At 43.7% G+C, this 18,903-nt stretch overlaps 1 protein-coding gene across 1 annotated transcript in view; it reads right to left on the bottom strand.

Moving 5' to 3' along the window:
• LOC111667205 (junction plakoglobin a-like) overlaps positions 1 to 18,903 on the bottom strand; it is a 145,191-nt gene that overhangs the window by 38,207 nt on the left and 88,081 nt on the right. The window contains exons 4-6 of the mRNA XM_023422835.2: positions 7,901 to 8,154; positions 7,576 to 7,814; positions 86 to 287 (exon numbers count right to left, since the gene is read on the bottom strand). Coding sequence (XP_023278603.2) covers positions 86 to 287; positions 7,576 to 7,814; positions 7,901 to 8,154 — 695 coding nt within the window. The remainder of the gene's footprint in view (positions 1 to 85; positions 288 to 7,575; positions 7,815 to 7,900; positions 8,155 to 18,903) is intronic.

The following is an 18,903-nucleotide window of genomic DNA, read 5'->3' as shown; positions in this document are numbered from 1 at the left end:
AAACAGGAAGCAGGAGGCGTAGTTGTGTAATAAATAAGAGGACACAACAAGGATCTCCTGCCCAGTGTTAAGCCCCTCTCCTCACCTTGCTCTCCTGGTTGCCATAGGACAGGAGCTGCAGACAGTCAGTGGTGATGGCCAGGAACTTGGGATTGCTCTTTTTCAGTAACGGAACCATCCTCTGCAGGCCATCAGCGAGACGCACCGCCATCTTGGCCCCCTCTTGGTGCAGCAGCAGGTTGTGGAGGGTGGTGATGGCGTAAAATAAGACTGATTCCACTGGTGAACTACGTGAGACAGACAAAGAGGAAGAGACAGATTTCTAAACCTTTATTGACTATTGACTATCAGACATCATGTCTCATCTACACAAGTTGGTCAGACATGGGCTGAAGAAGCTTTGGTAGTTGGTCTCACTTTGCTCACAACACAGCATCTGGTGAAGCAACCACTGACACATTACTATGGATCAGCAATGTTTTTGACGTATAACTTAATCATCAGCCTCCTTACTAGTCCAGCTGTTTGTGAACACATACAATTTATACCATCCAGAAAAAGGACAGTGCAGTCTTTATACCCTGTAAAGTCTTGCCTACTTTTGCTCACTTTTCACTCATGTTTTTTTGGATCGTCACAACAGGAAGGCATGTGTCTTGTGGATATAAGAGGCTGAATGGCTCTAAACTATCTCCAGTTGAACCTTGACAAATCTGAAGTTGTTCTTTTTGGTCCCCAAGGACTCCATTGTCTCGATCACCAATAACCTTCGTTACCTTTCCATCTACATTAAGCCCTTTACCAAAAACATTGGCATAATCTTTGACTCTGCCTTCGAATTTGACAAATAGGTAAAGGTAGTAGTAAAATCCAGCTCTTTTCAGCTTCATACCATCACCAAAATAAAACCCTTCCTCGCATTTACTGACATAAAGAGTCATCCATGCTCTTATATCCTCCAGGCTTGACTACTGTAACTCCCTGTATTCTGGAATCAGTCAGCCATCCTTGTCTCACCTGCAACTGGTCCAGAACGCTGCAGCTCGGCTTCTGACTGGTTCCAAGGGGAGGGATCACATGACCCCTATCCTGGACTATCTCCTTTGGCTGCCAATTTACTCTAGGATAGATTTTAAGATTCTACTGTTTTTTTTTTTCAAAGCCCTCAATGGATCAGCTTGCTTGTTTTTGTTGCACTGGTCCATTGTCTGTTGATGTTGTTGATTGTGTTTTCCTTGGTGTTGCACAGCACTTTGGTCAGCTGTTTGCTGTTTTTAAATGTGCTCTTTAAATTCTAAATAAAAAAGTCATACACTGCACAATTTAGATTCAGAGGGTTAATGTTAACTTTCTTTAGCTAGCGGTAGGGCTCTAGGGGTGGCAATCATGGTTTTTCAGTTGGTCAGTTGATTGGTTAGTCCACCACTTGCTGGAGTTGTCATGTCCAGCTCTGTTTCTTAAAAAAAGTTTTCATTTTTGGTTATGTCTTTCATTTTTATACACTGTTTTATTTTGAAAACTTACTCTCACTCTTGTTTCAGTTTCACTTCCTGTCTTTGTGTGTTTTCCGCCACTGTGATTATTGGCCCTGCCCTGATGTGTTGCACCTTTGTCTCATTGTCTCCCCTCTCCTGTTGTATTTAGTATACGTTCTCTCTTCCACTGGTGTCAGTTCGTCTTCGTCCTTTGTTGAGTTCCAGACTTTAATCCTACTGCAGTTAGTTTTCTTGTGTATGACCTTCTACCAGTCATCTGACCTCACCTCAGCCTTCTCCCCTTGGATCAGTCTGCCTTGTGTTCATTGTCTCCTGCGTACCAACCATTTCTGGAAATCCTCTCCTCCGGTGCCTTGTGGAGTTCAGTGGATGACAGGAGTGTTCACACTGAAATATCTCGGCAACTATTTGATGGATTGTCATGACATTTTGTGCAGACATTTATGGTCCCCAGAGGAGGAATCCTAAGAACTTTGGTGATCCTCTGACTGCACCTCTCATGCTCTCTCATATTTTTGATTTGAGTCTCAGGAACTACTGGATGGATTGGTATGCATTTGGCACAGTCATGTTTCCTTCAGGATGAATTGTAATTACTTTGGTAAAAATTTCACCTGGTACCATCATCAAGTCAAAATTTAAATTTGCTCAGCACTTTAGAATACCTGCAAAACTGATGTCATTTCAATCACCCTCAGCTGTACTTGGGGTTTACTGTGAATTAGTAAATGTCAGCTGACAACTCAGACAGTGAATATATCAAATACCTGCTAAACATTAGCATATTAACATTACCATTATGAGCATGTTAGCATGCTGATGCTAGTATTTAGGGTTACTGTAGCTAAGTACAGCCTCACATAACTGTTAGCATGTAGACTCTTAAGCTTGTGCCGCATCCCTCGGAGGATTACACTGTTAAATGTAAGTATTGGGTTTCAGCTTAGATCAACAGCAAACCGTACAACAACCAACGGCCTTAAAACCTCAGGTTTTTGTAAGAATAAATGAATAAATAATTACGTGTTGTCAAGGTTGCTAGGAAACAGAAGCAGCACTTAGTCAGACAATGTTAAGCGCGGGCAAAGCTAGTGACGACCATGTTATTCCGGTTCAGCCTTCGAGGCGTATGATTCATATTAAAATAATTTACTAAAAATAGTGTTAATTCAACGCCTCAACAATAATTGTTTGACAAAATACAAGCTTTTTTGAGTTTTAGATATTCCAACCAGAAACAACCCAGTGGGACTCCCCTGATGTTGGTCTTTCTATAGTTGTGGGAACAATCATTGACATAATGCATTTCTGAGCCACTTTGTTAACCATCACAAATAAATGTCTAACCCCAACTGAACCAATGAACAGCCCTTTAAGATGTTAGGACCAGCCAAAAGATCCTCCAAAAATAGTTTTGAACCAAAATTTGTTCTGACATGAGCAGACACACAAGTAAAAAGACTTGATTGTGCAGGAGGTTGCTGAGGGTGAAGAGCACACCCAAACCTGCTAAAAGAAATCAAAGAAAGAGAGTGTGTTAACAGAGGAGGAGAAAAGAGACAGGGAGAAAAGGTTGATGGCATTAACACAAGTCACACACACCAACCTGGCTGCTCTCTTTGAAGCTCTTAAAGTTCTAATTTCTTATTCAATTTCATTTCATTTTCTGTGTGAATTAAGCTCCAAATCAATTAGCAGTATGATTTATTCTCCTCTGTTAAGCCCCTGTGTAAGGGATTAACTCGGCAGCCCTGCCTGGGGGTTGCAAAGGCCTTTAATTTAGAGCTAAAATTGAAGCCTAGCCTCATCTGCTACACTTTTTAGATGACCTCTAGCTGCTATATTGGAGGCTGAACAAAAATTCAGCACCTGACAAAAGTTTTTTTTTTTTTTTAATTTCAGCTCCCTTCATTTCACAGTGTGTGTTTACAGAGAGAATGTATTTTTTTATCATAAGCCTTCCAACCTAAAATACCTTACCCTCAGATACTAATCATAGCAGGCGTATTGGATTGCTTGGTCTTAGTTACAATAATAATTATGTGGTTAAAGTTGTGGAACGGTCATGGATAAAAGAAACAACACTGATTATCGGTTTAAAAGGGAAATGACCAGCGGTCTCCTGTGGAAAAATGTCGACTCATTTATCTACCACAACCTCCTCCTAACGTAGACTTTATCTTTCTATTTACATCATCCTCTGACTTCCTCCTTTGCTCCCATCATAATTACATTGGTCACTAGAGGTCACCTAACAGTAAACTGGAACTATGGGTCATGATAACCTGCTTGTCCAGACAAACTATGGAGTTGTTTTTTTCAGCAGAAGAGATAACAATAAATGTGTTACAGCGGATGGAAGCAGCACAGGCAGCAGTGGACCCTAATGCAGGCACAGGCAGACTTACTGAGGCAGATGAGATGACAAGGTGGCAGGTAGGTATCCAGGAAAAAACTACAGGGAACCAAATGCAGGTAGCAAGGACACAGGAAATTAACATACAGTGGACTGGGAACACAGATACTACAGCCGTACCCCAGTTCAGGGGCCACATCCTTCTGAAGCTGCAGTTGAAGAACGATTGTGTCACAGCGGCATGACTAGACTGATTTCACAACAGAATATTTTTACAGTTCATTTTTGGTTACTTGGTTAAAACGTCTATAACTGATACTCATACAACAATATATCAAATGAAAATGTTAAAACAATGCAAGAGTTTTCATGGTTGCCATGGCGGACACATTATGTTTGAGTTTGGTCATTTCCTATTTTATTTTGTAATTAGGTTCCTTGTGTGTCTCTTGATGTTTTGACTTCCTGTCTTTGTCCTGTTTCCTTCTTTGTTCATTGTCTGCCCCGCCCTAATGTATTTCACCTGTGTTCAATCACCCTTGCCTCCCTTGTGTCTATTTAGTCTCTGTGCTCCCCTTTGTATTAGTCAGTTCGTTTGTTATTGTCCCGTGTTACCTGCTCAAGTTACCCGTGCTTCTGGTTCCTGTTCAAGTTCCCTATGTTCCTCATGCGTTTGGTATCTGTTCATGTTCCTTGTGTTACCTTGTGTTTTTGTAAGGAAAATGATATATTTTTCCACCCACTCCCTTGTGTTTGGTCTGCATTTGAGTCCAGCCTTACCTTAATCGTGACAGTACAAACTGACCAAAATATGGACCCAGCAGCCTATGACAGCTTCATGGCTTATTTGAGGTTGCTTCACGGTCAGCCTCAATCCTCCCAGCCACCCCCCCTTCGGTCATCAGGCCCCGACTCATCTGGCTATTTTTCCGGGGTTCCATGGTGGTCACAGAAGACAAGGACATCATGGCTCCTGTCACCACCAGGAAAACTCAGCCTCAGCCCCAGCCCCAGGTTCCTCGCTACCAGCCCCAGGTTTCCAGCTACCAGCACAAGCCTCAATCCTCCCAGCCAGCAGCACCCCCATTAGTCGCCAGTGTTCTCACCACGTTGGCTGACTCCCTTATCTGATTCCAATCTGGAGGACCCTGAGCCGTCTCCTTTTTGGGGAACCCGGCTAGCCTTTCCAGGGAGGTATCTAGGGGTGGGAGCCCCTCGGAAGAAACGCAGGTCACGGAGACACCGGTTACCCAAGCAGCCTCAGCCCCAGAACTCCAGCTACCAGTCCTGGGTCACCAGCTTCCCGCCTGAGCCTCGGCCTCAGGTCTCCAGCTTCCAGCCTAAGCCCCAACTACCCCACTATCCAGAGCTTCTGCTCTCCAGTGACCAGGAGCCTTCACCAACCACCCTGGCTGACGCATCAGCTGTTTCAGCTTTAGGGGTCCTGGTTGATGTCTCATCTGCTCCTGACTCAGTTCCTGGGTCTACCATCCTGGCTGATGCATCAGCTTTTTCAGTGTCGGGGGTCCCGGTAGACGCCTCTCTTGTTCCTCAGTTGGTGGTTCTGGGCAATGTCTCCCCTGCTCTTCTTGTCCTGTCTGCGGTCTGGCCGAATCCTGCTCCCCGTGTCCTGTCTGCGGTCCAGCTGAGTCCTGCTTCCGAGTCAGTGGTCCGGCTGACTCCTGCTCCTTATGTTCTGTTGGCAGTCGGGCCACCAGCTGCTCCTCGTATCCCATTGGCAGCCCAGCTGACTTCTGATTCTGGTTCTCAGTCAGTGGTTTGGCTGGATCCTGCTTATTGTGTCCTGTTGGTAGCCCAGCTGACTCCTGATTCTGGTTCCCAGTCAGTGGTCTGGCCAACTCCTGCTTTTCGTGTCCTATCTGTGGTCCAGCTGTCTCCTGCTTCCGAGTCAGTGGTCTGGCCGACTCCTGTTCCTGATTCCCAGTTTGCGGCCCGGCAGACTCATGCGCCTCTAGTAGTCAGCGGTCTGGCCAACTCCAATTCCTGATCCCCAGTCAGCAATTCAGCTGACACCAGCTCATGATCTCCGGTAGCCGGTCCGGTCGACACCTGCTCCTGTTCCCTAGTGGGAAGTTTGGCCACCTCCTGCTCCTGCTCCCCAGTCACCAACCCAGTCAACTCCTGGTCACCCTCCAGAGGGGCTACGCCTGCAACACTGGCCTCCTGGTGCAGGCCTCCTGCTCACCCTCATCTTTGCCGTCGTCCTCTGCAGAGACCCAGTCTTTGCTGTCAGCCTTCAGAACGGTTCCATCTGTTTGCCCAACCTCCAGGTTTCCCCACTGAACTGCCCAGCCTGTCCATACGGCCTCTGGGCCGTCCTCCCGAGTTTCACTGTTTTGCCCCTGAACATCAATTGATGCTCTTCTGCTCTGCCCCTGTGATACCAAGCTCCTTACATTTTTCCCGGTTACTTTCTTTCCTATCCACCGGCCCATTGTCTGCCCCGCTGTCATGTCCATGAAGAGACTTTAAGTTATGTTTAGTTTTGTCTGTCTCGTGACTTCTTGTTTTATTTTGAAAACCTGACTCTAACCGAACTCGTTTCAGGTAACTTCCTCCTTCCCTTGTGTGTTTCCCACTGGTCTGATTGTCTGCCCCGCCCTGATTGTTTCCACCTGTTTCCCATTACCTTGTGTGTGTGTGTGTGTGTGTGTGTGTGTGTGTGTGTGTATATAGTCTGCGTTTCCCTTTATCCTGTGCCACTTCGTCTTGTAGCCAGAGAACCACGCCAGCCATGTTGTCCCATGCCAGGTTTTGAATTCAATATTACATTTTGCCACGGTCTTGCTGTGCATTATTTTGATACTTTGTCTTTTTCTGTGTCCTGAATTTTTTGTTGTTTTTCCATGAAAGAGCGATTCTTTTATTTGGGTACACTAAATATATATTCCTCTGTTAGAGTGATTTTTATGTTGCTACTTTGTTATTAAAATATTGTTGATTGGTACTTTGTCTTGGAGTCGTGCATTTGGGTTCAAGTCTTAGTTCAGTTGTGACACCCGCCCTAATGTGTTTCACCGGTGTTCAATCACCTTTGCCTCCCTTGAGTCTATTTAGTCTCTGTGCTCCCCTTTGTCTGTGTCAGTTCGTCTGTTTTTGTCCCCCGTGTTACCTGTTCAAGTTACCTGTGCTTCTGATTCCTGTTCAAATTCCCTGTGTTCCTCGTGCTTCTGGCATATGTTCCTGTCCCTTGTGTTACCTTGTGTTTTGTAAGTAAAATTATATATTTTTCCACCTACTCCCTTGTGTTTGGTCTGCATTTGGGTCCATCCTTACCTTAATCGTGACACAAGAGTGTGAAAAGGATCAATGGTAGTGATGAACCAGACTATTATCTGAATTTGCAGCTCCCCTCAGTGTTTCAGCTCAATGTTTAACAGGGAAAAAAAGCTTTAGAAAGCCACATTCCACGACCTGCTGAGTGGACAGTCAGAGAGCAGCTGGGGAACACACTGAAGCAGTTAGCAGCTAAAGAGCCAGATACTTTTCTCAGAGCTTATGGAGACAAAACCGGGACTGCAGGGATAGAGGGTTTACACTCATTGGATGGACACAAACTCAACTACAAATGAATGACAATGACGCTCTGTTACTGTGTTGTTGAAGTTGAAAAGTCACGATATGTGAAGATCATGTTTACAACTTGTTTCTGCTGCCCCCAGGCGGCCAAAACTTCATGTAAACTAGTTTAATTATCTCTACCTTAGCATACGGACAAGTGCTGGGATCCCTCCAGACTTAAATATGGCCAGCAGCCCCTCCCTCTGGTGTGACAAGCTGTGGAGCACACTGGCTGCGCACCGGGCTGTCTCCATGTCAACTGCTGTTGTCATGACGCGCACCACAGCGCCCACCATGGCCGGGGACTGCACAAGCACCCGCCGACTCGCCTCCTTTCGGGTCAGCTGGTTGACTATCATGGCCGCCTTGTTGACCACAACCTAGACATGCGAGGAAACAGATATTTGTAAACTGGTTCATGTGAGTGAGTATAAAATGTGATACCGGTTCAGTCGTGTCACTGTACCGGATCCTCGTCTGCCAACAGCTTGGTTAGCTCCGGCACCGCCCTGGTAGCCAGCTCAGCATCATCCTGGTAGTTGATCAGGTGGACGATGGCTGTCTTTAGCAGCTGTGAGGGCTCAGCCAATCGCTGTACGTTGCTCTGCTGTGAAGGATCTGATTGGACTGGCATGGCTGCCTCCCCCTCCACCAGAGTCTCTGGGAACATTGCCGCCCTGACGCGCTGAGCCCGTGTTAGTGAGTACTGAGCGTCTAAATCTATCAGAGGGAGAGAGAGATATAATAAGACAGAGAGAGAATGAAAGAGTGTTTGTGTGTGTGTGTATTTTTGTTAGTACATGAGTGAATTTACAGACATGGACATGGACACTCTGGACTATTGAAAAAATGACAAAACATAGGTAAAACAAGGGTCATGCAGCCTGTGTGTGTACTTGTATTACTCATGTTGTGGGGACATGACTCTGTTTACACACATTGTGGGGACTCTCATTCCCTTTGGGATAAACAGTGTCTCAAGTTCACACAGCTTCCTGTAATGTAGACCATTAAATTGTAGGGTTGTGTGGTGGGTTAGGTTTAGTGGAAATGAATGTAAGTCAGTGAAATGTCCTTGAAGTAATGGAAACGTGTGTGTGTGTGTGTGTGTGTGTGTGTGTGTGTGTGTGTGTGTGTGTGTGTGTGTGAAAGCAAGTAAGATCAAGCAAGAAAGTCGCCGCAGCCTGATTGGATGAATTGGTTACATAATGCTCATGTGTGTAATTACAGTTTCGATGAAATGAGTGACTCACTGTTCAACTCTCAGCTAACATGATAATGAGAGTTATTTGAATGTAATATTGTTTCCAATTTAAATTAAGCTCTTTGCATTAGTTCCCCAAAGGACAAATATTGAGTTGGAATGGTTCTCATTAAATGAGATCTAATTTGACTAAATGTGACTAAATGTGATTTTAATCTGGACTTAACAAAGCAGAGACACTGTGTCGGCCTCAGGACCAGCAGCAAGTTACATGGGGTACAATTCAACAATATAATGTACATATACAACTAAACTGAGAAAATAAGTTTAGAAGGAAACATAATTGTGACTGGATTATGTTTTTGATTAATGTAATGAGGAAATGTTAATTTACCTATTTGGTAAGTTAAAAAATATGTTGATACAGAAAATATCAGACAGTGAAGTGACTTCAGCTTTATTAAACAGTCCTATGGTTCTATTGAGACTCTCACTGGTTCAGATCAGGGATAGATCCTTGTCTGGTTTTAATCAGAAAAGGTTCTCAGTGACTTCAGACACAACCTGTTTATTCGCATTTAACCTAAACCTCCATCTTTCCCTAATCTTAACCAACGTACTTTTGACAGGACAGGACTCTGGAGGTGAACCCCGGTCTCTGGTGTGACAGCTAGAGGTGTGTCTCAAGTCACTTGACTTGGATTTGAGTCAAACTCGAGTCAAATTGATGACTTTAGACTCGTGTAAACTGCAGAGTAGAAAGGCCGCAGTGTCTGGGCCAGAAACTGTATACAACAAGACCAGGTCTAAACCTGGTGTATGTCTAGACCTGTGGTCAAATCCTGATTTTATAACTGCCACATCATCTGACATTAATCCCTGTGCTGTTCCCCTCTCTGCATATCCATCCCACCTGCATGCATCCCAAGTGAAACCTGTCCTTTGTACCCCTGTACCGACCCCCCTTCTCCACCCGGGGTCATTGATGATCACCCTGCTTACTTGGCTGCTGGATATGTGCTTTTGGGGAGTGCAGTCAGGTGAGCAGGAGTCAGGCCTGGCCTCCAGACCTCCTCCTCCTCTTGTCTTCACCTCCTCCTGCCCTTCTCTTCACCTCCTCCTCCTCTTGCCTTCACCACCTCCTCCACTTGCCTTCACCTCCTCCTCCTCTTGTCTTCACCTCCTCCCACTCTTGTCTTCACCTCCTCCTCCTCTTGCCTTCACCACCTCCCCCACTTGCCTTCACCTCCTCCTCCTCTTGTCTTCACCTCCTCCCACTCTTGTCTTCACCTCCTCCTCCTCTTGCCTTCACCACCTCCTGCCCTTGTCTTCACCTCCTCCCACTCTTGTCTTCACCTCCTCCCACTCTTCTTTTCACCTCCTCATCCTCTTGTCTTCACCTCCTCCTCCTCTTGTCTTCACCTCCTCCCACTCTTGTCTTCACCTCCTCCCACTCTTCTTTTCACCTCCTCATCCTCTTGTCTTCACCTCCTCTTCCTCTTGCCTTCACCACCTCCTGCCCTTGTCTTCACCTCCTCCCACTCTTGTCTTCACCTCCTCCTCCTCTTGCCTTCACCTCCTCCTGCCCTTGTCTTCACCTCCTCCCGCTCTTGTTTTCACCTCCTCCCACCTCTGCTCTAGCACCCTGCTCTCTCTGGTCTGCACCTCCCTGGCCTCCCTTAATGGTTTCCCCACCATGCCCTGGTCTGACTCCAACCCCAGCTGAGATCTGTCCATCTTGTGACTGTCATCCTGACATTTGGGTAAAAACACGACACTCTTCTTTTGTGGCTATCAGGAGCTCATCGAGCTGCATTTTAAATTTCAGCAGGACCACTGGGCTTCAGTTTACGAGGTGAATCATTCACATGTCACTAAATATTTGAAGCACATGCTCCTGAAGCCCTGTGAGCTTTGGAAAAGCTTCGGTTAATTAGGATGACAAGTAGGTATTTATGTATTTAACCTTTACGAGATGAAGCGAGAAGAGAATAATTGCTGAGATGAACTGAGGAGAATAGAAGCATCTGCTGCTGAACCTGGAGGCTGGCTTTTAATACACTCTAACTGGGTAGTGGATGACATTTCTTGCTGAGCCTCAGGTTCTCTCATCATTAAAGATATTTTGTAGTCATGCCTCAGGAGGAACAATAGTTTGATAGATGACGTAATAATCTCAGAGCTGATGACAGACGGGATTCAACCTTATTAGATTCAGCCTCAGAGGGCCACAGTGCTGTTGTTTCTCTGTCCAATATGTAGAGCACTCAAGGCAAATCAAGGGAGGGTGATGTTACAGTGTGTCATATATGGATCATTTTGAAATAGGTCTCTCCCCTGGACAGCGGGATCAACAGCATATTTCACAGTCTGTCACTTGAGTAGTTTGGGATTAGGGTAAATGGTTCTTTACAGAGATTAGAATAGCATTCATTAATTCATCAATGAAAATTATGACTATATATATTAATCAACCACTTTTTTTTTCGTATGATGAAGATACAAAAAAAAAACAGCTGATTAAAATGGAGTTACAAAATGAAAACTATAACAAAATCTCGATTTTCATTCACAAAAAACAGAACACAGAATTAAATTTTCAGTCAATGTCATAACGTAAATGTGTATCTGTTATTGGCTGAGCTGCACATTTGTCCCCCCCGTGCACCCGAATCATCTTCCCAGATGGCCGACAGTGGTAGCACGGACCTAACTACGACCTTTAATGCTACAGAAAACTTATGGCGACAGGAAAAGAACATGATGGGGGTTGAACAGACCTTTTTTCAAATCTAATATCACTGAGAGAGAAAAAGTGAGTGTGTATTGTGGTCGGGAGAGAAGCCCTGCAGCTACAAAATCACTGGGAAGAAAAGCACAAATATGAAGACACCTCAAGGTGCGTCAGACATGAACTGAGGTAATAACATTATTTTTTAAAGCTTTGCTGAAATGTCAGTAGTCCAGATAGCGAGGGTGGCTAACCTTTGACTTAAGATAAGTTTTTACTTTTTTTTTGGAGTGTTAAACATGGTATCTCTGCTAGAGCATGCAGGTCGCAGATTTTCAACAGGCCCCTGGAATTAAATGTTTTCACTCTCAGTCATCTACTAGTTATTAAAATGCAGAGCATACAGAAGATTGAATCCAGTTTGGTTTCAGCTGTCCAGCTGAGGTTCCAAAAGTTAATCTTAATGATAGTGTACAATCTATTATAAACGGACTTACAGTTATATAGAGCTTTTCTAATCTTAACGACCACTCAAAATTCACACAGTCATTCATCAGCCATACACACAGTCATACACTGATGGAACAGCCTTCAGGGGCATTGCAGGGTTCAGTATCTGTATCCTGACATGTGGACTGGAGGAGCTGGGGATCGAACCTCCTGAGCCACAGCCGCCATAAATATGAGTATAACAGTCTTGTACAACAGTACCACTGTACAGGTTCTTTCTGACTGTGTAGGGCTTCATCTTCTCTGGATTCTCAGTAAAGCTTGTACCAATGACTGACTCATTGCTCTGCCAGGATCACATTGGATTTGCTGTTTGCATCTTCCCAGACTTCATGGTTGTTTCCTCTTCAGCGTTTGGATGTTTTGATGAAATGAATAACATCATATCAGACACCTGCAAAGCCGTTTTTCTTAATCACACAACCTTGTCATTTTGTGGATTTGTTTTCCTTTCATTTTCTTTCAGAATAAAATCAGCAGGATGAAATCTCATCAGAAAGCAGTTTAGTGAAACTTAAGAGAAATTTATGTAAAACTAAACTAAATGTTCAAACCGTCCTAATTCTCTAATGACTGAATCATCATCATGTGTTTTGTGGACTAAAACTAGACATATATTTATGGTTTTCTTTAACTGACACCAGACTAAAATCTCCAGAGTTTTATAGTCGAATAAAACCTAAAAAGGATGTCTGACTTTTTTTGTGTGTCTGACAAAAAAGGAACTTTTGATCTGAGGACTAAGACTAAGACAAAAGAGCCTAAAGCAAAGCTTTCACTCCGGCAACAAACCATCAGACATTAACGTGTTAAATCAGCTAACAGTGTCGGCTGTTCAAAGCAGTTGTACTGAGGCAGAATGTTTGATGCCTTGTTTCATCACATCAGAAATCACAACCATCATTACGTCACGGTTGTATCAGAGAGGCGTTGAACTGGTTTTGAGTGTGAGATGTCCTTTTCCATCTGTCTTGGTATTTAAAATCATTTTAGAATCAGCTGTGCTGAACAAAACCAAGAGCACAGACACAGGGAGAACATTTAAACTCCACACAGGCAGGTTCAAACCTCTTAAAAATTCTTGCTGTGAGGTGACGGTGCTAACCACTGCACCACTGCACCGGCCCCACGTGTCAATTTTATTTAACTGAATCATAACACGTGTTCTGACTGTTTGATCATGGTCCCATGATTATTCTGTCCATACAAATGCAGGACACCAAGAGCGTCTCCATTTTGACTGACTGACAAAACAATGGAGCATTTACACAGCAACTGCTACACACTGATTCACTGCTTCATAAGCAGTTGATGTATAGAAAGTGCACTTTTGATGATCTTTACCTTTCACTTATTTATTGGATGTAGTATCTAGTGCTGACACCAATGTCTCCTGCAGCGCTGAAGCTGTAGTGACAAAAGTAAATGTAACGCTTCAGGATTCGTCTCCTTCACTACAGTGTAGCTGCGTAAATATAAGACAAGACTCACAGGATGAATCCACACGTCATGATTTACATTGAAAGCCAGTGTTCAGTGCAGATGGAGGAAATAGTGTTCAGGCACTGACACTGTCTGCACACACAGTGTTTGTAACGCAGTGGGTGAGCCTGGGCTAACTACAGTCTCTGCATGCTGTGGCCCCAACATTTCCCTTTGTCTGATCTGAGGGGCCAAACCTTCATCTCTGGCCGGTATGATGTGAATCGTCCTAGAGCTTTGTTGTCATTAAAGTTTGCATTGATTTTTGTCAAAGTCGTATTATCCATGTCGAGTAAATGACTGCCGATGTTTTCAGTCAATCTTACGCTGCATTTCCACACAACCGTATTATAACATTGACAAAGAGACTCTGTAGACTTGCTGTTTACTGTGATGGACCGCACGACATTAGTTCAGAGGGGAGTTATTGATTTTCAGAGTTTGAATATGAACAGAGAGCAACATCTGTCGGCCGGTCCCAGCGGATCAGTCCAAGGCTGGATTTCTTCCCAGGTCTGACCGTGGTCTGGTTTACAGGGACGAGAACCCTACGAGCTGCTACAGGGTCCAGCTGGACTCAGACCTGGTTCTTCTTCTCCTCCATGTGTCAGTAACTTGATGGTTCATAATGTTACACGTCTGTTTTCATTAATGACGGATACAGGAGACACGATAACGTTAGCTAACCTGCTGTTGCCGATGTGATGAATTTGTTTTTGTCTGTTGCTGATCGAGCTAAGCTTCCGAGTTCTGTGACCGATCGGCTGATGGAGTTTAATTTTCCATCTTCAAAAACACATAAAAGTCAGACTACCTCCTGCATTGTCACTAAATGTTGGCACTGGATGTGTGACCTGTGGCATCATCCAATAGGGACATAATCTGACCTCAAAGGTCAGTTGGTTAAGGAGGATTTATAGCACCATCTCTACCATGTCCCTGTAAAAGGCGACAAGCGAACACTGCAGCAGGCTGATAGTTTTGCTTTCAAAGTAGCTTTTATCTGTTTTAAGCTCATATCTTGAAAGCTTTACACTGCGGTAAGCACTCAAGTGTCTGACAACAAATCTATTGTTTTCCATTAACAGTAATTTGCACTGACTCTTCAAATTATGGCACCTCGTGTTTAAAGTGTTAGTGCTTCTATTTCATGCTGCCTGAACATGACGTACCACGGAATTTGATTTTGGTTAATGTCCTTAAAAGCCACCGTTGATAGTTTTTGTCACTCAAAAACATGAAAACATGGTTAAGAGGAAATTCACTCAACCAACGACAATATGAAGGTGCTAAACTCGAACGGCAGAATGTGTGAAAAGCTGGTGGTATCTCTGAGAAGAAGATGTTTGGCTTCAAACTACAAAGTCCGGTGACACCAGGGCGCCATAAGTCTGTATCCACTGCAGACAGCGCGAGAGAAATTGATGTCCTGGAATAAGCCTTTCCTCGGGGGAAGCGATGATTAGAAAGTGTCTAGGAGGCAAAGTAAACACTCTCCTCTGTCTGGAACAGGGATACAAAAAGCTCACCTGGGTTAAAATAGCCTTTCATGTTTCGGCTCACCCGCAAATATTTTGGATTCAACAATGGGGGGAAAAGAGGCACAGCAAAGCCCGGTAGTCGTGGATAATCCCAGCAGGATTTGTGAGAGCAACCAATGAATTTTATCACCAAACTTTATTCAGTTCCCAGGTGGTCGGTTAGATAAAACATCCAGATGTTTGTTAGGACAGAACCGGAACCTACTTTTCACTCAACACCTTTGGATGCACTGGAACAATGCTACAACAGTAGGATAAGAAACAGGAAATGTGGGGGTTGAAATATGCAAAATCACAGGTGTTAATCACCTTTGTGAATGACAAAGAGATTTAGAACAAAAAGAGAAAAAAGGTGATAATTAAATGTAGGACATCATGTCTTGCTGAGGGATTATCTCCTCACTGACATCAGTTATTTTCTTTGCGTGTGAGGTAACTGATGGCAAGCAGGGTGTAACATAATGCGACGCTGTCATGGAAACGTTAATTTCATCGCAGTGAAACAAGGATAAAAGGACTGTGTCTTCATGTTTTCTGTGAGCTCGCAGGGTGTGGACGTGATCAGGAGGAACAGAGGGGGGGGGGGGGGGGGGGGGGGGGACTGTACCACCACACTCCTGGATTAAGCCCATTAACTACAAGGAGCTTATATTTTCATGATTCCTCTCAAGGCAAAATATAGTTTAGATTGTGTTTCTCTGTTCCAGGCAGCCACTGGTTTCACCTCCATTTCAATATGCATTAAAGTCAACCTGCAAAGAGATAAAACTTCCTCCATAGATAACACTTACAATATTGTCACATTATAATGCAGGTGTGAACCGGGACTGTTGTGTTTTAAAGGATGCAGCTGTACCAGAGTCCTGTTGTGACCTCCTCTGTTCCAGTAGCTTCAGGGACTCAGCAGCAATGCTCGAGCTATAGGGTGGATAATAAGCCTAGAGCCACAAAGTATACTTACCATATGACAAGATGAACTAGAATCATCCTGGTGGTTGTCTGCCTCCTCCACTCAAACTAGTTTCAGGTTACGTCCCTGTTTATCCAGAGTCGTATAAAATATTAATCATTTGTGTGAATTTTTGTCATAATTGAGCAATTTCGAGTAGTGGCTAAAGAGTGTTTTGTGAAGTCACACTGACCTTGACCTTTGACCTTTGACCAACAAAATTGAATCAGTTCATCCATGAGTCCCTGTGAATGTTTTTGCCAAATTTGAAGACGTCCCATCGAGGTGCTACTGAGATATCGTAGGCATAATGAGTATCTACTGCAGCACAGCAAGATTTTGAACCTTGCATTATTATTGTTTATTGCATATTATTGACAATGATTCACTTACTAACATGTAAATGTAGCTGCCATGAAGTTTTACTAACATAATGTGTAGCAAATGGTTTCTCTGTTACAGTTAGGATTAGGACCCTGTGGACCGTGTCCTTCCCTGTTTTCCTTGTGTTCTCCGCTGTGTTCCCTTCCCTCTTGTGCTTATTTGTCCCCAGTTTGCGTCTGTGTGTGTGTGTGTGTGTGTGTGTGTGTGTGTTCAGCTGGGTGTGGTTTCCTAGATCCTGCTCCCTCCAGTCTCCATCCGCACCTGCTGTTTCTTCACACGATCAACTCCACAACCACCTGCAGTATTAAGCGCGGTTCAACTCTTCACTTCCAGCTCGTCGTGCGGCTTTTGCCTTTTTTTTTGGAAACCTTTTTTTTTGCTGTGTCTTGTTGGATTGTTGATTCACCCTGAGATTTCCAAACAAATGTGAATGTGGTTCTACTGATATTACAGCGTGTGACACAGTTGTGCGGCCCACTTATCATTCAGTCATTGTAGTTAGCCTGGACAGACATGGGCTCTGCCTCTCCGTCAGTCTGGACTGACCACAGTAACCTGACTGGATCAACCTGCTGAGTGTTTAACAAGCAAAGCTTCATGTGAAATGCTGCTTATTTACCCACATTAAGACTTGTTCTGTTTTTCATACATTTGAGTTTTGCCTCAGTTTCACCGAGCGCTGCACAGATTCAGTTGCCCATAAAACAGATAGTAGTCCATAAAACAAGAAAAAACCTTGAACTTTTCCTTATTTTATACATAAAAACACTGCAAACCATAATAACAAAAGAAAACTTCAACACAAAAAGTTGCAGACATTTGTTTGGGTCGTTTTCGAGGTGATTTGAAGTTTCTAACTTCATCTGTTCGTGAGTTATGTCCTTCATATTTATGGGTGTTTTCTGTCCTCCTTGAAAAATCAGCTCCAGAGCCTCTGGCTGCACTAAATATCTGACTGGTCACATCTTTCTGTCTGTTTTCTGTCACTACAATAAACTCAGAACAACCTCTCCACTCTCTGAGCTTAGAATAATACATCCAAGCCTCCGAATCAATAGCAATAGCAGTGTCTAATTCAGTGACATGACTCTAGACGTCACTAGCAAAGATGGCGGATGAGAAACGCACAGAGAAAAAAGCAGCAATGAGCCAAACAAACAGTAAGACTGACTTTCTAACTTTTCATATTATTCTCACAACAAACAGGGGCTCATTGGAAAGCGCTGATTCTGTAGTTTAACATGAAAAATGTCACGTGTCTACCTGAAACCATCATGGAGTAACGACACTCTAAAGTATACGCTCCCGGTAAACAAAAACACTGTTGAACATTATGGGCTTTCTAACTCAAGTTTCAATTCTCTGCAACTGAATTTTCACAGTATACTGAATAAACTGAAAACCAAACGCAGGAAATAACTTTTGAAAGGGTCGGGAAAAGGCAACCACATGTGATTTGTAGGAAATGGGTTAAAAACTTTACAAGATTTACAATTTGGTTTGGTTCCTTGATGAACCTGGTATTCCTGTTACGCAGCCTCTCTGTAATTTGCTCTCTTAAAGATAAATACAAATGTTCCCGTGTTGATCTGGGGTTTATTTAGAAATCTATAGACCTGAAGTTATTCAGTGAATTTTCCAGTCTTCTGTCTTGATTGTTTGATTATATAAAGTCTTGAGACTTTCATATACATGTTTGCTCCCCCGATGACCGCCTTGACCTTCTAGAGTCTTTCAACCCACTGCGTGCCCTGACTGACCCAACTCAGTCAAGATGTCCCACTCGTGACCACAAGCGTCTTTTATTTTTTTGTCTTATAACCCAAGACCCAAAATTCAGTCTAGATCTTTAATTCCTCCCCTGCATCTAAATTCAAAACTGGTTTTACCATCTTCACTGGTCCCAGGGTTCAGTCCATAAAGCTTTTGAATATTAAGAAAATGTTCTTCAAACATAAATGACACTGCCGCTTTCAAATCTAACAACTCTAGTCGCCTGTCGCTGCCGTGGATAAATGAAAATATGTGGAGCCTTTGTGGAAATCCTCCACAAACAGATTTCACCTGAAAACGTCAGGATGCTGAAAACTTTGTTGTTTGAGTATAACACAACAATTCTAACCTGGGGTGTTGTTGTTGTTGCACATTGTGAGCAGTGTCATTGATCCTCCCCTGTTTTAGAACACTTTCTTCACTCTGGAGATTTCAACAAAGAGATTAGAGCATTTACTCCTCCACAGACCCCCGTCTCAGCCGAGAAGCCTTCCACAGCACTGCACTTCCTGTTTGAAGCAGTCTCAGGAAATGCAATGAAACCTACAGTGAGTCCTTCCGATGTACTTCCTGTTTGATTCTTTTAGGGAGGTTTTAACCACAGTCTGTCCCAGTTAGTTACTCTTCAAGTAGTAAACTTCTGTCCGTCAACATTCATCTGATTTTAGGCCGATCTCTAAACTACCACTTTTTGGCTGTGATTTTAGAAAAGGTGGCAGCAGACCAATTTCTAGATTTCATTCATTAAAACAATATTATAGAACAGAACCTGCGCTAATGAAGATCATGAATGACTTGGCTATTTGTCCATTCTTGTTCTCCTTGGTGTAAGCCTTTGATACCATTGATCATGTGATTACAAATTACATGACAATCGGGGGGGGGGGGGGGGGGG

The sequence above is a fragment of the Seriola lalandi genome, unplaced genomic scaffold (genome assembly GCF_002814215.2).
Source record: "Seriola lalandi dorsalis isolate HSWRI2012SDOR001 ecotype SW California unplaced genomic scaffold, Sedor1 jcf7180002054686, whole genome shotgun sequence".
Taxonomy (NCBI): Eukaryota; Metazoa; Chordata; class Actinopteri; order Carangiformes; family Carangidae; genus Seriola; species Seriola lalandi.
The sequence above is the reverse complement of the archived record's forward strand: the minus strand, read 5'-3'. Positions and strand labels throughout refer to the sequence as shown.